The 25,525-nt window shown below is 40.8% G+C and overlaps 2 protein-coding genes and 1 pseudogene across 3 annotated transcripts; all 3 read left to right on the forward strand.

Moving 5' to 3' along the window:
- The first annotated feature begins 2,765 nt into the window (after positions 1 to 2,765).
- Positions 2,766 to 5,030, forward strand: LOC308571674 (olfactory receptor 10A3-like; annotated as a pseudogene). Its single transcript has 2 exons — positions 2,766 to 2,792; positions 4,063 to 5,030. The product of its transcript is annotated as an olfactory receptor 10A3-like (transcript).
- A 4,846-nt stretch (positions 5,031 to 9,876) lies between these two features.
- Positions 9,877 to 10,802, forward strand: LOC308571675 (olfactory receptor 10A7-like; the record flags this gene model as incomplete). Its single annotated transcript, XM_081167319.1, has 1 exon — positions 9,877 to 10,802. Exon 1 carries the CDS (start codon positions 9,939 to 9,941, stop codon positions 10,800 to 10,802), a length of 864 nt encoding a protein of 287 aa, XP_081023445.1. The 5' UTR covers positions 9,877 to 9,938.
- Positions 10,803 to 12,031: 1,229 nt separating this feature from the next.
- Positions 12,032 to 19,494, forward strand: LOC308571676 (olfactory receptor 5V1-like; the record flags this gene model as incomplete). Its single annotated transcript, XM_081167320.1, has 3 exons — positions 12,032 to 12,049; positions 14,535 to 14,728; positions 18,690 to 19,494. The coding sequence occupies 3 exons, from the start codon at positions 12,032 to 12,034 to the stop codon at positions 19,492 to 19,494; spliced, it is 1,017 nt and encodes a 338-aa protein (XP_081023446.1).
- Positions 19,495 to 25,525: the final 6,031 nt, after the last annotated feature.

The following is a 25,525-nucleotide window of genomic DNA, read 5'->3' on the forward strand; positions in this document are numbered from 1 at the left end:
CTACACTCCATGCAATGCAACTACACACTCCGTGCACTGCACACCCTCTGTTCAATGCAACAACAAACTCCGTGCAATGCAACTACACCCTCCGTGAAATGCAACTACACACTCCGTGCAATGCAACAACACACTCCGTGCAATGCAACTGCAAATCTCCTAGCAATGCAATGCAATTGCAGCCCGTGCAGCGCCGTGCTCTGCAACGCACAGAGCAAACTGCAATGCGGGCACGCAAAGGTGCTTTCTCCCAGTTGCATATTGCAAACATGGCGCCCATTACATCCCTCGCAGTGAGGCAACCACCAAAAGGACTTAAGTGTCCAGGTAGAGCATGGGGGAGCATGCAGCTGTCCCATACAGGGACCAATCCTGCAACCTAGGCATTACCGGCACTATGCGCTGACCCAGTGAAACCAGTGCTTCATGGACCACATGGGGACACTATTCAGGCCGGAAACGCTTCCAGGCCATCGAATTCTAGGGCAAAGCCCTAGGATCACCTGCTAGGCCAGGCATAAATGTTTCCAGTGAAATAGCAGAGTTGAGGTAGCCCACAGCTTGTCCAGGTACCCCTGCTTGCCCTTTTAGAGGGAAGCACCCCTTCAAGAAACCCAAAGTTCTTTTATCACAAATGGGCCGAACTGCCCAGCAACAGAATAGCCCATAAGGAGCAGTTTGTTTTGTTTTGTTATAACAATGGCTAAGAGGGGGATATGAACTCCCAGGTCCTAGTCCTGCACTTTAGCCACTAAGCCACAATGGCTCATCTCAAAATGGCAGTCGCCTCTATCAGGGCAAAACAAACTTAAAGAAAATAAACTTGTTCAGAAACAGCATAGTTCAAGAGCATATACAGAGTGCTCATAGTCCTTGGAGGCACAGGGAGCCATAAAGCCAACCTTCGGGGATACTATAAACGAAAGTGATACCAGCTAAGCTGGGAACAGCCCTGACTAGCCCCACAATTTCAACAAGAGAAATGGGGGAAACCTTTTTGCGAAAGAAAGCCCCTAACGGGGGCTCTCTCACTATTGGGAAAGGCAAGCCACAGATACAGGGAGAATCTTCCTACAGGGCAGGGTAAGGGGTGGGGTGGGAAATTGAACAGGAAAAGGGGGGAATTAAATTATTTAAGGGACTAGAGAGGATTAAAAGAAAGGGGAAATAAAGAAATAAAGAAATGTAACCAGACAATGAGAAGATTGTCCCAGTGCTCCATGTGATCCGATGCAAAACGGCCAAGAGGCCGTGCCAACGTCTGGCCCCTGTATATATAGACTCTGACCCCTCCTCCGAATTGGCAACAATCAGAACACCCCAGCAACCCAGTTTAACCATTTAAATGGCCGGGATTCAACTAAATTTGCCTAGTCACTGGAGGGTGGCCTGTTCCCAACCGCAACACGTGCTCTCTGCTAGGGAGAACACGCTTTATAAAATCATCCAAAAGTGAAGCATGCCACAGCACAAGGGCTATTTGTTTATGAAATAGAAATGGCTGTGAAGTGAAATGGACTCCCTTTCTTTCTAGGATTCCCTAGAAAAAAAGTTAACAAACCTGGAGAATAATACAAATTACATCCCTAGCCCTGTCTGACTGATGATTTCAGAGAAATGTACTTATTTGCAGTTTAATATTGAATATATCAAAGTGCAAGCCTGTGAACTTTGATGTGAAACCTGACCTCACCATTGAAACCTGCAGTGGTGTCGTTAACCTATCTTCTTTCTTTCTCTATTTCAATACATCCATTTCGTAATTTGGTATTTGTCCATCTCTGTACACAACACTAACTTCAGAGATACATCTCTCTTCACCGACTACTCTGCATTTAGACATCCTTTTATTTGTGCATTCATGTTGTTTTCTGCTCATGATCACATTGGGGCAGTTATATATAATACTCAAATCTGCAGTTATATTCAACACTGGTTTGGGCTAGATATAAATGCCTTGTTTTGAATCCATTTATTTCCCATAGCCTTCTGAAAAAATCCTGAAACTTTTCATAGCATGTGTGTTCCAGGGCAGGGTTTATTTATTTTTGTCCCACTTTTGTTGCATTATAGTGCAAAAGTGCCCCTCCAGAACATCAATAGTACACTAGCATTGGGGAAGAATGACTAATAAAGAAAAATGATATGTGTACAGCCCATTGTAAATCCACAAATACCACACTAATATTAAATCAATGCCATGTTGCCAATATACCTGCAAAAAACAAACATCAAAGAGCATGGAGAGGCTCTGTGGAAATTCACCAGCAATGGAACACTTCCTGAACTTTCCATCATGTCACCCTCTCCCTTCTTCCTGTATTTACTATTCTATAACAATAGGAGAGTACCACTTTAGGCCTAAAAAGAACCCTAAACCTTATGACTACAGCTGTGCCCTACAGTTGGCTGAAGTCTGCATCCTGACCAAATTGGGCAGTATTTTTTTTTTGGGGGGGGGAGGTGAATCTGGACTAGGGCTGAATCAGATCAAGACTGTCCTGGGCTGTCAGGGTGTCTGGGAGGAAGGCTGCAGCAGTCTGCTCCACAGCTGCTGAGTGGAGGATTAAACTCTGTGGACTTCAGGGTTTTGCTTCTCAAGGTAAATCAGGGGAAGGCTGTTGGAAAGCAACACTTGAAAAGACTGAAGGAGGGACAGGAAACACTACTTCCTCTCCTGAGCAAGAGCAGGGGGTGTTTCATGCTGTGGGTGCTGCTTTGCAAAAGCCTTCCCTGCAGCCAGGCCCTGCTCTCAGCTGGGATAGATGAAGGATATGTTGCATCTCTCGACTGTATGTGTAATTAGGGCTTTAAAACCCTCACTAAGCATTAGCCACACCACAGTTGTCTCCAGGGACATATCTGGGGTTGGGCTGGTGGTCCCTGGTTTGGCTCTTGCTGGGTCAACACATTCTGTGGTCCAGTGTTAGACTGGGGGGCTGTGCACAGCTCTGTTTGCTACTGAAACATGCAATGAGGACACAGTCACAAGAACACTCTTCCCTCCTGCAGGTTCCAGCAACTGATATTCAGAAGCATTGCTGTCTCCAGCTGTGGCGGTGAGGCATAGCCATCATGTCTGGTAGCCTCAATAGCCTTTTCCTCCTTGAATTTGTCTAATCCTCTTTTCAGCCATCCAAGCTGGTGGTCTTATCCCTGCCTCCTGTGAGAACAAGTTATATGCATGATAAAGAGAAATCAGATATGGAACCTGAAATTAAGTGGAACCATCTTTTTCAACAACAATAATAATAATTGTCCTTGTGTCTCCCCTATGAGAGAAAAGGGCTCTACTCCCCTTGGAAAAACTTGCTTCTTTAAATGCATTTCTTCTACCCACAAGTAAAAGGCTCATTATCATAAATGTCTGGGGACACTTTCAACTTCATGATGCGGAATATAGTATAAACAATTCTATATAGTCACCTTATTGTGGATTAATGTAGGCCTTGGCATCCTTAAAACAAAAACAGAACTCTTTTGATGGGTGAGAGAGAGGTAGGAAAATTTCTGTTAGAAGAAACTCTAAATGCTGGAGGGGGGGAAGATGAAGCAGGAACACATATTTCAAAGCCTTTTTGCAGATTGATATAAAATAGCACTTTTTAAAAACAGTGGAAAACTTTACTTTGATAAGATAAAGCAAAATAGATCCCATTACAGATAGATCTAAGCAAAATATGAAGGCACCCTTGTGAATCCAAAACCACCCTTGTGAATATGCAGTTATTGTTAGTAAGGAACCTTTTTTCTTTACCAATGGGACTGCAGTGTGTTTTATGTATTTTTCTTTTCTAAGCAACATTAGTTGTGTGAAGTGTGAATGAGATGTGTGAATAAGACATAATAGTAATAGTAGTAGTAGTAGTAGTAGTAGTAATAATAATAATAATAATAATAATAATAATAATAATAATAATAATAATAATAATGTCTGACTAGGAAATGGTCAAATAAAAAACCTATTCATTATATAGGCAAGTTACTTAAATGTGAGACTCTTTTAAGTTCACTTTAAAACAGTGAAGCCATTAAGTTTACTCTCTGTGCTATTTTCTCCAGATGCAGCACACATGGCAAAGAAAGTATGGGAAAATCAAACAACTATTTCTGAATTCATACTCTTGGGATTTGGAGATCAACTTAAACTACAAATTCTTTTCTTCCTGCTCTTCTTATTGTGTTATTTGGTGACCATGGCTGGGAACCTCCTCATTGTTGTGCTGGTTGTGACTGATCGACATCTTCACACCCCCATGTACTTCTTCCTAGGGAACCTCTCCTTCTTGGAATCTTGCAGCAGCTCAACCATCCTGCCTAAAATGTTGTCATGCATGCTGACTGGGGGGGAAAGTATATCTGTCCAAGCCTGCTTCTTGCAGTTTTTCATCTTTTCTTGCCTGGGTGGTGCTGAATGCTACCTCCTTGCTATGATGTCTTATGACAGGTACTTGGCAATTTGTAAGCCGCTCCACTATGCTACTCTAATGAATGGCAGAGTGAGCCTCCAGTTATCCGTTGTGTCTTGGGCAAGTGGAGTTTTGGTTAGCACAAGCTTAACCTTATCACTCTCATGGTTATCCTTTTGTGGTCCCAAGGAAATTGATGATTATTTTTGTGATGTTAGCTCTAGCATACGACATATTTCTTGTAGTGACACTCATTTATTTGAACTATCAGGTTTCATATTTACCTGTATTTTCACCCTACCTCCCTTCCTCCTCACCCTAACCTCCTATATTTCCATCATAGCCACAATCCTCAGAATCCCATCCACCACTGGAAGGACAAAGGCCTTCTCCACCTGTTCCTCTCACCTCACAGTGGTTGCCTTGTATTATGGAAGTCTGATGCTTGTCTATATGCTCCCTCGGTCAAAGGATTTAATACATATGAAGAAAGTCTTCTCTCTCTTCTATACAGTCTTGACCCCCATGGTCAATCCCCTTATATACAGCCTGAGAAACATGGAAGTGAAGAAGTCCCTGAAAATGGGCTTCAGGAAGGTTCTGTTCTACATTGCAGCATGACACTGACACACACACACACGCACACTTCACGCATATGCTCACTAAATTAAATTATGAGACAATTATGAGAATTATTTCTTGCTCTTTCCTAATTGTTTTACACATAACAGATTCCTTTATCAAATGGATTTTTGGTTAGGAAATGGATGGCTAGGGATTCTTAGGAGAAAGGATTTAAAATAAAACAGCCAGAATTATAATGCCTTTACACAAATCAAAAGTGTGACTGCATTTGGAATATGATGCGTAGTTCTGGTGGCCTCGCCTTACAAAAGGTATTGTAGAGTTGGAAAAGGTTCAGAAAAATGGGCAACCGAAATGATCAAGGGGCTGGATCAACTCCTCTTAAGAAGGGTTTAAGCATTTGGGAGTGTTTAGTTTTGAGAAAAGGTAAGACGTGACATGATAGACATTTATAAAAGTATGCATAACATGGAGAAAGTGGATAGATAGTTTGTTTTTTACCCCCCACTCATAATTCTAGAACTCATTGCCATCCAATAAAACTGAATGTTGGAAGACTTAGGATAGATAAAACACAGTGCTTCTTTAGTCAACCCTTAGTTAAACTATGAAACTCACTCCTGCAGGAGGCAGCGATGGCTATTCAGCTTGGATGGCTATAGAAGAGGACTGGACAAATTCATGGAGGACAAGGCTTTCAATGCCTGTGCTCTTTCTCCATGGCAGGAGACATTATGTTTCTGAACACCAGTTGCTGGAAACTACAGGAGGGGTGAGAGCTGTTGTACTTCGGTCTGCTTGTGGGTTTCCCACAGGCATCTGATTAGATGGGCTAGATGGGCCGCTGGCATGATCACACAGGCTCTTCTTATGAACAAAGTATACTCAGGAAAATTAATATACCGGTACCTGAGATAGTCATGTTTCCAACTTTGATGTTTTGAAGAGGAAAGGGTGTGTGTGTGTGTGTGTGTGTGTGTGTGTGTTCTGTAATAAAAGGTGTCTGTCTAAGTCCTGGTGTTTTCTGTATGTATTCTGTATTTTCTACCAACTCTAAGAAGCAGTATCAACTTTCCTTAGTTTCTCACTTTTAATTCCACATTAGCTTCTCTCTTAACTCTATATAGGTGGGCAGGCCAATGAACTGAAGCCTTTCTTTATACAGTCATACCTCATGTTATGTCCCCTTCATGTTACGTTCTTTCAGGTTACATCCCGTGGCAACCCGGAAGTACTGGAAAGGGTTACTTCTGGCTTTCGCCACTCGCGCATGTGCAGAAGTGCAAAATGACGTCACGCGCATGTGCAGAAGCGGTGAATTGAAACCTGCGTGTGCGCAGACACGCCGCTGCGGGTTAAACTCTTTTCATGTGGCGAACGGGCCTCTGGAACGGATCCCGTTCGCAACCAGAGGTACCACTGTAGTGAGATTCAACAGCAAAGTGATAGAACAGCACCCAGCGCCAAGCTCTAGATTAAAAACAATTAGTCTTGTGAAACGATAGTTATTTTGCTACCGTCTAACGGCCCAAACCCTTTCCAAATGTCATGATGACTACATGTAATTGTTAATCACCCCTGCTATCATTTATTTTATCACCTACATGCCTTCAGCATAATTTCTGGAACAACCTAAATTCATTATATTTAGGCTCCATATGTGTGACAAGTGCCCAGCTGTGCAAATGGACCAATGCACAAACCCTTTATACTTGTTGGGCTTTTATTCAGAAGGTACGCTGAATGCAGTGGGTGCAAAAGCCCCACCCCCATCCCCACCCCATATGTCAATTTTAACGTGTGGCAGAAAAATGTCACCAAGTTCCTTTCTTTTGACAGGGCATTTTATTTTATTTTTTTAAAATATTTTTTATTGCACATTTCAAACAAAGAAAAATCACCAAACATGTACAATCCCTTCACCAAAAAGAAACAACAAACAAACAAAGAAAAACATATATAAACAAAGAACATAGATCTAGAATAAAAAAACATCATAACTATTCATGACATATTTTTTCATACCTAACTTGACAGGGCATTTTAAAGCTGCAGAACAAGTAATTTAATAGTATTGTCCACTGTGCTATAAGATATTTTTGTCCACACTCAGAAGGAAAATGAAATGTACTTTTAATCCAACATAAAGGTAAAGGTAAAGGTACCCTTGCCCGTTTGGGCCAGTCTTGCCAGACTCTAGGGTTGTGCGCTCATCTCACTCTATAGGCCAGGAGCCAGCGCTGTCTGCAGACACTTCCGGGTCACGTGGCCAGCGTGACAAGCTGCATCTGGCGAGCCAGCGCAGCACACGGAAACGCCGTTTACCTTCCTGCTAGTAAGCAGTCCCTATTTATCTACTTGCACCCGGGGGTGCTTTCGAACTGCTAGGTTGGCAGGCGCTGGGACCGAGCGACGGGAGCGCAACCCCGCCGCAGAGATTCGAACCGCCGACCTTTCGATCGGCAAGTCCTAGGCGCTGAGGCTTTTACCCACAGCGCCACCCGCATCCCTTTAATCCAATATACAGTATATCAAATTGTCAGCATTAACCTTGGGTATTTAAGTGGATTAAGAGTAAAGATATATAATTAATAAATGGGCAGAATTAATTGAAATACACAGAAACAAGAACTGAATTATAACCATCTCTTTCAAACTTGTCTTTGTGACATCATCATTATCATCATCATTATTTATACTCCACCCATCTGGCTGGGTTTCCCCAGCCACTCTGGGTGGCTTACAGCATATATAAAACATAGTGTAAAACATCAAACATTAAAAACTTCCCAATACAGGGCTGCCCTCATATGTCTTCTACAAGTTATGTAGTTATTTCCTTGACATCTCAAGGGCAAGGGTGCCACTAGCAGTGGAGCAAGCAGATCGGGTGCCTGGGGCAGCGTGTATGCCTAGGGGCGGAGCCAGCCACCCACAGGGTGGGGCAAACCGGGGCAGGATGCTCTGTGGGGACTCCGAGGAATCTGCCTGCCTCCTCCCACTCAGCCACCGTACAGCTGGGAGGGGGCACTGAGTGGACCACTTGGGGCAGCACGGAGCCTGCTGGCACCCAAGCCACCGCGTCACTCCCAGGAGAGACACGTGGCTCAGGCGCGCTGCAGGCCTTGCAGTGAGTGCCACCTGACATTTTGTCACCCCTCTCAGTGGGTGAGACCCAAGGCGGCCCGCCTCCACTGCACCCCCCTTCCTCCACCTCTGGGTGCCACTAACGAGAATCATGGAGGTTTCTGTTGTTGAGGGAACATGGGTTTACTCTTCTCTGAAACTCTTGATTCCTTTTCTCCCTTTGCTTTATCCATGCATTAATATCACTTGTTATCAGAACTGCCAAGGGACTTTTTCTACCATGCTGGGTAGATTATAAATAATAATTCTGTAGAGATGATCTCATTATGGACTGATGAATTTGCAAGCAACAAGGCAGGACTCTGTGAAAGAAGCAGCAGGGTAAGAAAGTTTCTAATAGAGGGATAGAGACAGGACATAGAGTAAGTGATTCCAAAATTTTGTGCAATCCCAGAATGCAATAGCTGTTTTCTAGGACGGTCTTCATGCCATATACCTGTAAGATCTTATAACTAAGTAAGTCAGAGGAATCAGTTGAAAAGTTGATATTAAGTGGATTTTCTTCTTGCTATGAATGCTTTTTGCCTTAGTTATCTGTAACAAAAAAGGGGGGAGATTACATGACATTATATTACATTATATGTAAATAGATTAAAAAATTACTTTGCAATGTGCATTGTTTAGAAAGACATTGATGTGTAATTCCCAGTGTTCTGATAGGCGCCTCATCGCTTCGCTTTTTTCTAAAGTGTTTGTTGATTTTGTGTAAGTTTTTGTGACTAGATGCCACCTGCATGCAATAAAGCTGCAAATCTAACCATGTTAACTCTAAAGTATATGGGGCTTAGTCTCAGGTAAGTGGGTGTGGATTGTGGCCTTAATTTTCTTTCTACTTTCCATTAAAAACCAATAGAATGCATAATTAATTATCATTGTTTTCAACCACTTTTGTTACCTATAGACTTTATCTTGGCTCCTTGGTTAAAGTCTAAGACTGCATTCATTTAGAGCCCATCACCCCCTCAAAACACAAAAACTGGAAACTGCTTGTCAAGGGTATTGGGAATTGTAGCTGTGTTCCAAGGATTCTTTTGAGTGTTTGTGATTCAAAAATATCATATTCCCCCCCCCCACATGCAATAAACATAATTTAAAATGCAGGAAGCAACAATAGCAGTTGGCCTGTCATTTCTTAGGAAACGGTACAAAAGAAACTTAAGGTCAGAAATAATAAGAACAAATCCATGATGCATTTTAAGTATCTAGTCCAATAAGTCTCTCCAGATGTTTCCATGGGTCTGCGTGTACTTTAAATATATGCAATGTACACTATCTCCATGTTGCAAACAAGAAATTAACACAATCAATAAGTCAAAACACAAATTTGTCATGCTCATTATGCAGAAAAGTAGAGATTAACTCAAAGCCAGTCGGAGAACAGCCAAACATTTTCTACTCATATGAAAGGCTAGCTGGGAGGGATGCTGTGATGGCCTGAAATAAGCTATGTGGTGACAGGCATTTTAAAGGCATTCATCCTGGCCTTCCCTATTGGTCATGTTTCCAGAGCGTCAGGAGGCTAGCTCCATGTGTTCCCATCTCCCTTTGCCCAAAATGAGGCGAGGAAGTGCAAAACCACTTCCACTAAAAGGATGAGTGAACAGTGTTGTGAAGAGTTTCCTCTGGTTTAAAATGTTGATTTGCAAGACAACACTCCAACTTGCAGTTGTAAGTGGTGCATTCTGTTTTTTCCAGATGCAGCCCGTGGCAAGCAGAGAGGGACAAAATCAAACAACTGTTTCTGAATTCATACTCTTGGGATTTGGAGATCTCCTCAATCTGCAGGTTGTTCTCTTCATGCTCTTCTTAACGATCTACTTGGCCACCATGGCTGGGAATCTCCTCATTGTTTTTTTGGTTATGGCTGCCCAACATCTCCACACTCCCATGTACTTCTTCCTAGGGAACCTCTCCTTTCTTGAATCCTGCTACAGCTCAAAAATTCTGCCCAAGATGTTGACTGTACTTCTGACCGGTGAAAGAACTATATCTATAAAAGCCTGCTTCACACAATTTTTTATATTTTCTTGCTTGGGAGGTTCTGAATGCTACCTCTTGTCTGTGATGTCTTATGACAGGTACTTAGCAGTGTGCAGACCATTACATTATGCCACTCTCATGAACAGTAGGCTGTGCCTGCAGTTGGCAGCTGGATCTTGGGTAAGTGGACTCGTGGTTGGCACAGGCATAACTGTTAGGGTATCACAGTTATCCTTCTGTGGCCCCAACATCATTGATCATTACTTCTGTGATGTCATACCAGACATAAAACAGATTTCTTGCACTGACACATACTTAGTAGAATTGTCTGCCTTCATATTTGTTTGCATTTTCACCCTGCCACCCTTTGTTCTCACAATGGCCTCCTATGCTTACATCATCGCTACAATCCTCAAAATCCCATCTACCACTGGAAGACAAAAGGCCTTCTCCACCTGCTCATCTCACCTCACGGTGGTGGCCCTCTTTTATGGAACGCTGATGCTAGTTTATATGCTCCCAGGATCAAGGAAACTCAGATACACGAAGAAAATATTTTCTCTCTTCTATACTGTCCTAACTCCCATGGTCAATCCCTTGATATACAGCTTGAGAAACAAAGAGGTGAAGGAGGCATTACAAAGAGTTATTAGGAAGTTCACAGCCTATTCAACTTTTTAGAACACCATGTTTTAAGTTGTAATGGAACTGGAGAATCAATTACGGTGTGAATAAATTGTATCCGTTGGATAGATGTTTCCACTTTTTCATATTTGATATCCCTGTAATTGATTTCTGCAACATGCAGACACATTTATTTCCTGCTTGTCTTCCCCCAACTGCAATCATCTATTAAAATTTATGACTAAAATGAAAACCTTATTTGCTCTTTTATTGATGGATTTATTTATGGGGAAGTGGCCCAAGGGTTAATATTTCTCTTCATTATCTTCATAGTTTAATATAGACAGAGTGCTCCAGGGTGAGATAGTCTCTTCACTGCAGGTCAAAGGTGATTTTGTAGTTCAAAAACGGGCATCTTGAACTGTTCTTAGAAACATTTGGTATCCTGTGTGGCTGCATACAATTAGTTGTATATGTTCCCACATTTCACGCCGCCTAAGAAGTGGGCCACAGCATCCACTTGGAGCCAGTGGTTACTTAAGTAGGTGCATGCTCCCCTCTTTAAAAAAAAGGATTCTGGCTCACGTATCAAACAAAACTGATAAATAAGACACCAGGCTAGCTTTGATGCCAAAAGTAACACCAGATCCATGAGGACAGAATCCTCAGTTTCACTCTAAATTCCACATTAGCTGTTCTCTTAACTCAATATAGGTGGGCAGACCAATGAACTGAAGCCTTTCTTCTTAGTTAGATGCATTATTTAAATTAAGCAAGCATCCAAAGGGCCCTGTCTCAAACCACTGAAAACTACCGAAGGAGATCACATCAGCTGAGAATAATTATATAATGGAAACGGGGGGGAATAAAATATTCCATTTTTTCCTAAACAGCTCTTTATGGTTTTTCTTTTCTTTTTCTTTTCTTTTGTTTGCAGCTGTTGAGTCCCCATTTGTTTCTACAGTGTTTTAGAGTATCACATATATTACACATGTATCTCTGCGTCAGACAATGCAAAATTTCCTTCTGAAAATATTATCCTCTGTAGACTGATATACCTATTAACAGAATAGTCAAGGGATATTCTTTTTCTGTGTGGTTCATAAATAACCACCCAATGGAGACATTCAACATATTGTGACACTACATAGACATCACAGCTACCAAAGCAAAACTCTGCAGAATAGTGTGGGAAGACAGAAGGGGGAAGGAATGTTAAGGACTATATCAGAATCAATTTATATACAGTATTATTGGGCTCATATACTGCAGTGATATGAGAGATAATGACTCCAGTCCTGGAAGTAAGTTACACTGAATCAATGAAGATTAATTTCGAGCAAGATCAACCAAGTCATGAGTGTTTCTATAGAGAACAGAAGAATACAATGCAGCCTTGAGTTACAGAATAAATCCTTCTGTCATGATATAAATTCAACATTAAGGTAAAAAAAAAAAGTTTCATATGTGGGTATTTCTCTTACACTTTCCCTGACTAACTATCTCAGTAGGGGAACCTCAAGCCTGGAGGCTAAATGCAGCCTTCCAGAGATTTCCACCTAGCCCTTAGCCTTGCTTCAAGCCATACCATCTCTCGCTAGGCTGTACATAGCTTAGAGTAAAACCAGTTGTACAAAGAAAAAAGACACATCTGCTGTCCTTCCTACTTTTGCCATTTGTATGTGACACGTGGAGAAAATGTGACCAGGCTGAAAGAGGTTCCCCTTCCTTGTTCTATAAGAATTTGCTTGATGTCTTTTTAAAGCAGCCTAAGTAAGTGGCCATCAGCATACATTGTAGCAGCATATTCCATGAATTAATAATTTGTTTTCTGCAGTGGAGCTTTTTTTTGTCGTCTGCCATGAATGTACTGCTAATCAATTAAATTAGATGACCCTGAATTTTAATGTTATATATATATAGACGGAAGAATCAAACTATTTTCTCTCCGCATTAGTTTTGCATGTGTTCAGTCATGCATCCATTCCATCCTGTTTCCATATCAATGTGCAGTTGTCAACTGCATAAAAATTTCACATTTTAAAGCATTTCCCATAAAAAATGCATTTCTGAACACACTGTATCCTAAAAGACATATTTTGTACATATTTTAATTTTAGATTGTATGCATTTTGAGCCAAGATGTGTATCACAAAATTCAGAGAATTGTGAAAACTGACAAATAACTGAGTTCTAAACTGTTCATTAGTCCAAAAAGTGCAAATCAGCTTGGTTCACTTAAAAACGTGGAATTAAAGAAAACCCTTAAACAAATTAGAGATAAAGTGAGGAAATATTCTGTCTATTTATTTCTCTGTACCAAAGTTTTTCTATACCTCCACACTAATCCTAATTTTATCATCCCCTTCCAAGCCCTCTGCTTCTCCCCTGCCCCCGAATATTAAATTCAATAGCTTTAATCTCTCTTTTTTTGTCAGGGAACATGCTCAAAACTATTTACTATTTCAGCGATTGTTTTCTACACATTTCTATGATGTCCCTTATGTGATAAGATAACCTAACCAGAACTTTGCAGTTTTCCTTACAATGACTGTATCATAGATTTATACATTATTATTCTAGCTGTTGTAGCTGTTGTGGTGTTACACACCACAATATAGTGATTTCTGAGTTCAGGTCCTTATTTAGTTAACCTGGTTTCACTTATGCAGAGGGAGGGATCAGCAGGTTGTAAGAGTCTGAAGATTCACAGAAATACAAAACAACACTGTAGGAAGGGAGTGGAGACCCTGAATGAGAAGACCTTAAACAGACAAAAAAAAAAAAAAAAAAAACAGAAACAGAAAACCCGAGGATGGTTAGTGGTCCAGAAATAGGACACCATGGGGGAGCGAGAAAGAAATGAAATAACTTGGAAGAGTGCAGCATTCCAACCAACCATCCAACTATATATGAAAACAGCACTGCAACATTTTGTTTCATATTCACTTTGATTCCTAATAATTTTCCCAAACTGAACGGATCATTCACAACAGTGAGTTGATGTTGTATTCCAGGCTTCTTGGACTGGAAGCCTACAAGTGGAAATTTGTTGGCAGAACTGCATATGCAACATCCATTGCTTTCTGTGTCTCTAGCAGCAGCAGGGATATAGCTGGATAAATCAGTCTACATTTGGTCTGTCAGTTTTACATGTGCTCTCCTATATTAATAGCTACATGAAAATTGCATTTAATATATATTTTCAAATGTGTTTTCTCTATAAATACATATTTAAAATAGATGTTGACACACGTTTCAAATGAGTTGAACATTCAGGAAGTATGAAACCAAGTGGATTACTAAACCCCAGCAAATAAATTTGTCTGTGCTGTGTGGATCTGCTTATTTTTTTTTAATCAGAATTCACAAAAGTTGCATTTGTCAAGCATCCCCAGGCAGCAGTTCTCTGTGCTCTTGAAGAGATAATCTATTTGATGATAAAGACTGATGTAATGAAAACAAAGAGCCTGGTTCTCTTCTATATTCATATGTCCCACTGTAAGATCCCTGCTAATATCAGCAAAGTTGAATTTTCTCCCATCTGTAGTGAGGTTTCACAGGACATGTCACAGGCAGCAGATAGCAGAAGACAATCAATCAATCAAAACTTTAGTTTGCAAAATACTAAAAGCTCACAGTGACTTGTCATTAACATGTTACTACTGAGTAAAGAAAAGGTCTTGATGTTCAACCTTTGGAGAGATAATAGCTTCAGAGTTTAAGGATATGAGAATGAGTCTGGTATAATGAAATAATGTTAAATATTTTGTGTTCGATTTTCTCCAGATGAGGCCATTGGCAAAGAGAGAGAAGCAAAATCAAACAACTGTTGCTGAATTCATACTCTTAGGATTTGGAGACCTTAATAAATTGGAGTTTCTTCTTTTCTTACTCTTCCTAGTGATCTACTTAGTGACCATGGCTGGGAACCTCCTCATTGTTTTGTTGGTTGTGACTGATCGACATCTTCACACCCCCATGTATTTCTTTCTAGGGAACCTCTCTTTCTTGGAATGTTGCTACAGCTCAACAATCCTGCCTAGAATATTATCAAGTCTCTTGACTGGGGGAAAAAGTATATCCATAAAAGCCTGCTTCGTGCAGTTTTATATATTTGCTTGCCTCGGAGGTGCTGAATGCTACTTCCTGTCTGTGATGTCTTACGATAGGTACCTAGCTGTATGTAAACCATTGCACTATGCCAGTCTCATGAATGGTAGGTTATGTCTACAGCTGGCAGCCGTGTCTTGGGCAAGTGGAGTTTTGGTGAGCACAAGTACAACCCTTTCAGTGTCTTCATTGTCCTTCTGTGGCCCTAATGAAATTGATCATTACCTCTGTGATTTGTCCCCAGTCATCAAAGAAATTTCATGCAGCGACACATATGTTGTAGAAATGACCGCATTAATCTTTGCCTGTGCCTTCACACTGCCTCCATTTCTGCTCACATTAACATCTTACATTTTCATCATCGTCACAATCCTACAAATCCCTTCTGCTACTGGGAGGCAAAAGGCCTTCTCCACATGCTCATCCCACCTCACTGTGGTGGCTCTCTTTTATGGAACGCTGATGCTGGTCTATATGCTCCCACGGTCCAGGGATCTCAGATATGTGAAGAAAATCTTCTCTCTTTTCTATACAGTCCTGACCCCCATGGTCAATCCCCTCATATACAGCCTGAGAAATAAGGAAGTGAAGGAAGCCATGTGGAAAGGTTTTAGGAAGTTCACCAGCTTCATGACAGATCCAGTTTTTTAACGATCAGAATAAATGAAAATAGTTGTCAACTGAATGTGCATCATTTTGAACAGCAGTAAACTGAATGTGTAAGCCATCATTTTGTTCTACTTAAAAATCCACCTCAAATTTGATACAGTGTGTGTATTTAAAATGCTTGTATGTGTACTTGGAGACCTTTGGGTAACAAGAAATTAACAAGTCAAATAAATAAAGGAAGGAAGGAAGGAAGATAAAGGAACACCAACTTTGCTTTAATTGTACAATTTTAAATTGCTGTTATGTGATTGAAATGTGCCCACAAAATAGGGACAGTGGAAGTAACCTTCCCTACGTGTAGCGCTCATGGGACCACTATGTATGCAGGAATTCTAGTAATGCTTAGGAATGCTTAGCTTTAATAATGTGTCCTAAAACTATTCTTTACACAATGGGAGTAATTTAAGAAAGGAATCATAACTTGAACATTAAAAAAATCAGAATTTCTCCTCTAAACAACATAAGATATTACTGGTAAATACCATGGTGATTTTTAAAAAGTGCATAAAATTAACACTGAAAAACTTTTGCAAGAATTGAACGTTGTAAACCTTTTGTGGAATAAGCATTATTTTTTCGGAAAATGAAGTTGTAATGCTATTCTTAAAAAAACCACAGGCGAAGGCCTGGCCAGGGCAGTCATCCTTTTATATTCCTGCTGGGATTGACAAGGCATCTGACCCTCACCTGAATGTCATAACTCTCCTAACAGGTGATTTGTTCTGCACCCACAGTGTGGAAATAAAGGATGAGATTGCCCACCAGATACCAGGCACACTACTATTCAAAGTAGACCCCAGTGTTTTTCTTACAATCCCCTTCTCAATGAAGTAATCAATTTTAATCTAGAATTTAAATTCTGAAAACTTTCTTATTTGTTAATTCCAACAAGTTGCGCTGTGCCCCACTGCTTCAAATTGAGCCCCACTGGCTAGCCCTGAGTCTCATAGTTGCTGGGCTTGAGTTGCCCTGCCCTTGCATGAAGTCTGGGGTTTGCAATTTTGGGAGAGGGGAGACTGTGGCACTGGGGAGAGGGCAGGCTGGTGAGGCCCCCTAGATTTAGAGGCCCGAGCTGACCTGCCCTCGCATGAAGTCTTGGGTTTGCAATTTTGGGAGAGGGAGGACTGCGCGCTGGGGAGCGGGTAGGCTGGCGAGGCCCCCTAGATTTAGAGGCCCTAGGCTTCAGCCTACTTAGCCTATACATAAATCCAGCACTGCATCCATGTTCTATCCCTGGCATGTCCACTTAAAAGAATTTCAGGAAGTGTTTATGTGAAATTAAGAAAATAAATTGCCCCAACATGCACCATTTTGCATTTGTTTACAATGAACATCCTAAACAATTGGAATTCACTTTAGAATCTATAAAAAAATGTTTCTTCAGTTCTAAAATTGAGACTGATTCAGCAAAAAAATAAAAATAAAAATATTTTGGGTGTACAGGCAGCTCCCAATTTTGTGTGGGGATTGTTTTCCAGGTAATTGTGTGCTTGTGTGTAATTGCATGCAATTGAAACACCCTGCTCTATGCCACCCTTGTTCCACATCTACTCTGGCAACCTAAAACGGGTCGTCTGTACTGGACTCCATAATGCCCCTACAAGAAGGTATTGTCTAACTCAGATAGATGCTGGAGTTGTAATGCTGGAAATACCTCATTGAGGCTTATGACCTAGGAAAACAAGATTTGAATCCCCACACAGTCATAAAGCTCATTAGGTGACCTTGGGCCAATCCCCGTCTCTCAGCGTAACCTATTTCACAGGGTTTTTGTGGGTACTAAATGTGGAGTTGGGAAATGATGTATGCCACTTCATGTTCCTTGGAGAAAAAATTAATAATAATAATTCCTTTGTGATTGTTGTCCATATCAGTTTTGTATTGGTGAAATCATCAGTGTTTGTGGATGTTCATGAATTTATTAATTATATTCCTATAGTAACCTTAGTACCTCAGGCTTGTACTCTGAATCCAGAAGGATAAATACTCACCCTCTATTATGCAATGGTCTGAAGAACTGAACACCCTTACTATATTTGAATGTACTTTGTTTAAACACCAACTTTGTTTGGATTCCTGTTGAGACATTTGGATGGCATGCATCAATCTGTATGTGTAAATTAAGATGGATGACTTGATGTTTCTTGTATTGTTAATGTAAGTTGACACCCCCCCTTATTCCTTGTATTTTTTTTCTTTTGCTGTGCTTTTGCTGCTTTTCTTTCTTTAATAAATTTGCAACAGAAACGCCATTTAACAACAGGTGTAATATTTTTCTATCTCTATAATTAGCAGTGAGCATTACAGTGCTTCTGCTAATTACACTGTAGAAGTATTGTAAAGGGAGTTTCTTCATTCTGCTTGTAGATTGGAATGGGCTCATTTATTTAAGTAGTTTTTTCCCAACATTAGAGCATATTGTAGCACATCCAGAGACAGTGTCAGCCTTAAGTTGCTTGGTTTCAATGGGAACTGCAGGCAGCCCATTGAGTAGATTAAGGGTGATTTAAAAGAGAACATCCTACATGAAAACCAAGCTGCATGTCAACCACTAATTTTCCAGAAAACTGCAGTACAGGGATTTTGACAGCATAGCAGCTTTTATTAAACACTTGTGATTCAGGTAAAGTGCTTCTCTTTTCTCTTTTTAGTGAACTGGTTCTTTTTTTAGGGACTGGGTCCCACATGGTATGAGGGCACTGAAAGGTTGACCATAAGGCCCACAGGAAAGGCCCACTGTCCCTGGTTAAGGGGACAGATATGGGCACTAGGACTGTGTTTACAAACAAAATGAAACAAAAGCATTGTTAGACAGAGACATATCCTACTGTGAGGCAAATCTCTCTCTGCACTTTCTGCAGCAGTTGAAGGAGACTGATGAAATTGAGCTTCCATTGTCTTAGCTTTGTTGACTAAATTGTCGTTCCTCCTCAAAGAGATCTGATGGTTTATTTCATCCTCCCACAGAAAGAAACCTATGGGGAAAGCAGGATGGGGAAATCAAACAACTGTCACAGAATTTATCCTGCTAGGATTTGAGGATCTCCCTAAACTGCAAGGTCTTTTTTTCCTGGTATTTCTGATTATTTACTTGGTGACCCTGTGTGGGAACCTTCTTATCACCGTGCTCATTGTGACTGACCGACGCCTTCACACTCCAATGTACTTCTTCTTGGGGAATCTGTCTTGCTTGGAGATCTGCTATAGTTCAGCTGTTCTCCCAAGAATGCTGGCTAGTTTCTTGACCGGCTTGAAAGAGATTTCATTTGCAGGCTGTTTTGTGCAGTATTACGTATTTGCTTGCCTAGCAGGTACTGAATGTTATCTCCTTTCTGCAATGTCTTATGACAGGTACTTAGCCATTTGTAAACCACTGCGTTATGCAGTCCTCATGAATGGCCAGTTGTGCTTCCAGCTCTCAGCTGGGTCTTGGGTATGTGGGTTTTTGGTCAGCACCATTACAACCATTTCAATGTCATGGTTGTTCTTCTGTGGCCCCAATGAAATAGATCATTATATATGTGACTTAAAACCCATGCTAAAGCTCTCCTGCAGTGACACCTATTGGATGGAGCTCACAAATTTTGTTTTTGCCTGCACATTCACTTTGCCTCCTTTCCTGTTCACCATGACCTCATACATTTATATCATAGCCACAATCCTAAGAATCTCATCCACTACTGGAAGGAAAAAGGCATTTTCCACCTGCTCCTCTCACCTGTCGGTGGTCAGCCTGTTCTATGGAACACTCATAATGGTCTATATGCTCCCAAGAGTCAGCATCCTAAGGCATCTTGACAAAGTGTTTTCTCTCTTTTACACTGTCCTCACTCCAATGGTCAACCCCCTCATATACAGCCTAAGGAACAAAGATGTAAATGAAGCTTTGGGGAAAATCCTTGGAAGATGCCCACCTTGCCCAATGCCTCTGAGAATCCAGATTGGAAAACTGCAACAATTTAGTTGATAAATTAGATGTGGCTGCGAGGATCTCTCATATTTAATGTTTTGCTTTTGTTTCTTGGGATAAAATGTTCTGCTGTGAGATTTGGAAAGTATGTATCAATGGGATCTGTACATGTTCCTATGAGACTAATGAGGTGCATTAGAATTGTGGGGGGGGGGGCACCCATAGATACGGGGCCAGTTCTGATCTATATAGGAACATTTGCAGCTGGTTGTTATACCTGGTTATTTAATGTAAAAAAACACACATATCAAGCAGGACCAAAGAATTCAGCCCAACATTTTTCCCAGGAATATGGGTATGAAGGAAGTGGAGGCGAATACAGTACATTTTGAAGCTTAACTCGTTAATACAATACATTTTGCCAGTGAATTATACCATTTTGTCTTTACATTAAGAAGATTGTTTTCCTGTTATTGGTGGAAAGTTAATAAAGAAGAGGCGAATTCCAAACCTTTTTCTATATCACTGATTGCCTGCTTTCTCCACTTCCTTGGCCCATTTAATTACTTATGAAGATTGTTTATCCCAGTGGCATGAAACCAGAGGTTTTACAGAAATTTGACAGCGTCTGTGAAATTGGCTTGTCTGCCATCTATTAAACTTCCAGAAGCTGGGGAACAATTTCGTTTTATCTCCTAAAAACATGTTAAGTGCAAATATTAATTCTGGGGGATAGATGTCAAATGTAGTTTAAAATTAGAAACAGAACTGCTAGAACCCAAAACTAAGATTTTGTCAAAGATGTATAACTTGCTGTTGAAATGGAATACTCAGGATGAAACGGTGAAATCTGCTATGATTAAATGGGCACAAGATGTTGGACATAACATAATGATGGCTGACTGGGAACAGTTATGGACCACAGGTATGAAGTTTACGGCATGTAATACCTTAAGAGAGAATATTATGAAAATGATTTACAGGTGGTACATGACACCAGTCAAGCTTGCAAAAATCTATCATTTGCCCGATAATAAATGTTGGAAATGTAAAGAAACTGAAGGTACATTCTTTCACCTTTGGTGGACGTGCCCAAGGATTAAGGCTTTCTGGGAGATGATTTATAATGAAATGAAAAGGGTATTTAAATATACCTTTCTGAAGAAACCAGAGGCCTTTCTCCTGGGCATGGTCGGCCAAATGGTGCCAAAGAAGGACAGAACTTTTTTTATGTATGCCACAACAGCAGCAAGAATACTTATTGCAAAGTATTGGAAAACACAAGATCTACCCACTCTGGAAGAATGGCAGATGAAGGTGATGGACTACATGGAATTGGCGGAAATGACTGGCAGAATCCGAGACCAGGGAGAAGAGTCGGTGGAAGAAGATTGGAATAAATTTAGAGACTATTTACAGAAATATTGCAAAATTAATGAATGTTAGAATGATGTCAGAATAAAGTTAAGCGGTTTAAGCAGCAATGTTATAAAGGTGTATGTAAAAATGGATTGTTAACAGGTGAGAATCCAAAGTTATAATATATTATGTTAAAGGACTAAGAGGAAAAACAAAGAGGGAAAGAAATTGCTGAATTAACTAACTGAATTGGAATACAAAAAAGGGAGGTGTGAAGAGGTCAGGGAAACAAGGAAATGAATGTAAGGTATGGAAAGACCGATGTATTTTTTAAAGTGTTTTTTATCTTTTTTTTGTATTGTGTATTTTTTCCTTTATTTTTCCTTTTGTCTTTCTTTTTTCTTTTTTTTAATTCATCTAATTCTTTTCTTTGAAACCTTAATAAATATCATTTAAAAAAAATAGATGTCAAATGTAGTTTATTTATTTCTAATTATGCATATTTATTTATTAAATTTGCATACCACCCTTCAGCTGAAAATCACAGGTGGTTCACAATAAAAACAAATAAAAAAGGAGAAGACAAAACAAAGGACAAAAACAGCAACAAACTAATAACCCCCCTCCCAAAAACACATTTAAAAGGACATAGAATGTTAATCAGACAAAGCCAAATGCTTGGTTAAAGAGAAGTGTTTTTGCCTGGCTCCTGAAGTTATGTAATGAAGGTTGCAGGCAAACATCCCTGAAGAGAGCATAACACAAAAGAGAAGCCACTGCAGAAAAGACCGATTTTGTGCTGCCACCCTCTGGACCTCCTGTGCAATAGGCACATGAAAATAGGTGTCAGGTGATGGTCTCAGGGTCCAAATTTGTTCATACAAGGAGAGGCGGTACTTAAGGTATTGCAGTCCCGAGCCATTTAAGGCTTTATAGGTCTAAACCAGCACTTTGAATTGGGCCTGGAAACTAATTGGCAACCAGTGCAGTTGGATCCTCAAGACTGGTGTACTATGCTCAAACTGTCTTGCCCTGGTGAGCAACCTGGCTACTAAATTCTGCACCAGATGAAGTTTCCAAACCATCTTCAGAAGCAGCCCTATGTATAATGCATTGCAGTAACCTAACCTAATCGGTTACCAGAACATAGGCGATAGAAGTTAGGCTATCCCTGTTCAGATAGGGGTGCAGCTGGGCCACCAGCCAAAGCTGATGGAAGGCATTCTGTGCCACCAAGGCCACCTGAGCCTCAAGCGACATAGATCCAGGAGTAGCACTAGATCCAGGAGTAGCTCTAAGCTGTGTATCTGCTTGTCCATTTGTGAGAGGAAGATGCCTATTTCTCGGATTCTTTTTTAAAATGTATCTTAGAATTGTTGAGACCTAGAACAAAGAGTTTTCTTCACTCATAATGTACAAATAATGTTAAAGGATTGCATCTAATCTTAGTCATACGTAGGCCCATTGAAATTAACAGACATGACAACTGGTCCATCCATTTCAGTAGGACTACTATGAGTAGAATTTTATGACAAACTTACGTTTCCAATTAATTCATATCATTTTATACTGTTTTAATAATATTTCCTTACTATGTATAAATTTGATGAATGTGTTTATATTAACTAAAATATAACCCCCAGATGTTTCTGCTATTCCCTAACTATCCATAACCAAATTGGACTTTAATAGCTCCATGCTGACTCTCACTTTTTACTGGCAAAATCTCTGGTTTTGCAAACTTAACTGTGAACCAGACACCTTTCCATATCTGCAAATAAACTTATATTATGAATCACTGAACAAGTATGAATCCCTTGAATTCCAGAATCCCATCTGATTGTTTCAGGAAACAGCTCCATAGAAGTTCAATGTCTTTCTGTAGTCACATCTCAGTGGATTAATCAAAAGAATAATAATTTTGAAAAGATAAAGTTGGCATTCTCTTTGGAAGTGAATCAACTTTTTGCCTAGGGTGAAATTGCCTGATTACTCCCTCTGGGATGAAACCTGCTTAGATGTTTGAGTTTTGAAACACTGGAGTCACTGTAGTCATGTTCTGTTTCATCAGGTGGAGATGTTTCTGAGCCAAGAACTGACAGAACACAGAACTTTACTTTTAATTTCAGAAGAAGGGTAAAATGCTTCTAAGGAAATTTTCATTCCCAGATTCTTGTAGGAAGGATGGAAATCAGCTAAATGTCTTGGTTTGTAAACTATTAAATGAGGGTGGGAAAGTCAAAGCTAAAGTTTAATGCACTACTCTTAATTCCTTCACTTCCGTTAAAATAATGTGTAGGCAGTAAAATTGCTCAGTATCTAATTATTAGGTTCATGAGCATTTACCTTCTTCCTAAAAGAACATACTGTAACATACTATTTTCAAACTTCTTTATTTAGTTGCTGCCACAATTCTTAAATAGTGCTAGAAGTTTATGTTTGATTCTTCATGCTTAAATAGAATCTTAGATACAATTGGAAAGGCATATAACATAGAATTCCAAGGACCCAAGTAAGAGGTGGAAGGAAATCTGGTGCAAACAAAGTAGCAACAAAATAAGTAGATAAGTAACATAATATTAAATTTCTCTTTAGTTTATGCATACATGTTAAACATTGGAATGTTCATAGTGTCCAATTGTTTATTGTATTGATGTGTATGAAAAGGATGGCTGTAAACTAATTGAAAAACCAATACAGATGTCTATAAAAAATAATAATGAATGGGGCAACTGTGCCCCTGAAGGACCAGGTGCTCAGCCTGGGAGTCATTTTGGACTCATAGCTGTCCAGGAAGGCGTAGGTCAATTCTGTGAGAGAGCTGATAAGATGTGGGACTTTCTATTTTTAAAGTATTAATTCTTCAATTGCCTTTGTTTCATGACATTTTGATCCTTTCTTATTTGCAGTTTGCACCTAAATGCATCCAGAAAACTACAGTGGTACCTTGCAAGACGAATGCCTTGCAAGACGGAAAACCTGCAAGACGAAAGGGTTTTCTGTTTTGGAGGCGCTTCGCAAGACGAATTTCCCTATGGGCTTGCTTCGCAAGAAGAAAGCCGATAGGGAAATCTCCGGGGACCTCTTTTAAATGCTGGTGGTGGGGAGCAAAACCTCCCCCCCCCCTCCGGCCTTCAGAAGAGGTCCAGGAAGGCCGGCAGGGGCCGAAAGGCTTTGCTCCCCACCGCCAGCATTTTAAAAGCAGTCCGGGATAGCAGGGAAGAGCTTCCCGCTATCGCGGACGGCTTTTGAAGGCAGGCGGGGGGGGGCAAAGACTTTCGCCCCCCACCCGCCTTCAGAAGAGGTCCAGGACCTCTTCTGAAGGCGGGCAGGGGGCGAAAGTCTTTGCTCCCCCCTGCCTGCCTTCCCGGGAGAGCGGAGAAAGGCAGCACGTTTCTCCGCTGTCCCGGACGGCTTTGGAAGGCAGGCGGTGGGGAGCAAAGACTTTCGCCCCCCCGCCCGCCTTCAGAAGAGGTCCAGGACCTCTTCTGAAGGCGGGCGGGGGGCCAAAGTCTTTGTCCCCCCTGCCTGCCTTCCCAGGGGCTTTTACATCGCCCCGGACAGCGGAGAAGTCCTCCGCTGTCCCGGGCGATTTTAAAATGCCGCCCGCCAGCATTTTAAGATCGCCCCGGACAGCGGAGAAGTCCTCCGCTGTCCCGGGGTTTTTTAAAATGCTGGGGGTGGGAAGAAAAGCTCTTGTCCCCCCCCAGCCTTCAGAAGAGGTCGGGGGACAGACTGTCCCCCGACCTGGTCTGAAGGCGGTTTCCATAGGAACGCATTAATTGATTTTCAATGCATTCCTATGGGAAACCGTGCATCGCAAGACGAAAAACTCGCAAGAAGAAAAAACTTGCGGAACGAATTAATTTCGTCTTGTGAGGCACCACTGTACAGCATATTTAATGAGTTTGTTCTTCTGGGCATCCCAGTTCCCAATCACTTAGTGATAATCTTCTTCTATCTGCTTTTACTGGTATTTGCATTGTCATTGTTGGGGAACTTGACCATTACAGTTCTGGTTTTAGTTGATTCTCGTCTTCATAGGCCAATGTACTTCTTCCTCTTAAACTTGTCCATCCTGGAGATAGCATTTACATTATCCATCACCCCAGTCACACTTTCTAACCTCCTCTCAAGAACAAAAACAATATCATTTTATGGCTGCATAACTCAGTGCTTCCTCTATTTCTTCCTCGGAGTGGCAGAGTTTATACTCCTGGCTGTCATGTCCTTTGATCGCTATGTAGCAATATGCGATCCACTACGCTATGCTTCAATCATGAGCTTCAGGCTCTGCTCATGGCTTGTCATTTTTTGGCAGGATTCATTTTTGTGATTTGGCCTGTTTCTGCTATATCAAAACTATCATTCTGTGACTCTAACATCATCAATCATTTCTTTTGTGATATTGAACAACTCCTTGCTCTCTCTTGCTCCAATACACACCATATTGAGTTTCTAGATTTCATAATTGCTATAATTGTACTTCTGGGATCTTTGGTATTAACAACAGTGTCCTACATTTCTATCATCACTGCGGTGCTGAGAATCCCATCAGCTACTGGGAAGAAAAAGGCCTTTTCCACTTGTGGTGCCCACATCACTGTGGCTTCCATCTACTACGGAAGTGCCATATTCATGTATCTGAGGCAATCAAAGGGATCATCCCTGGATCTCAAGAAAGTGGTGAGCATCTTAACAGTGGTGATAACCCCTGTTCTCAACCCTT

Source organism: Podarcis bocagei (assembly GCF_964188305.1).
Source record: "Podarcis bocagei genome assembly, chromosome: 13".
NCBI lineage: Eukaryota > Metazoa > Chordata > Lepidosauria > Squamata > Lacertidae > Podarcis > Podarcis bocagei.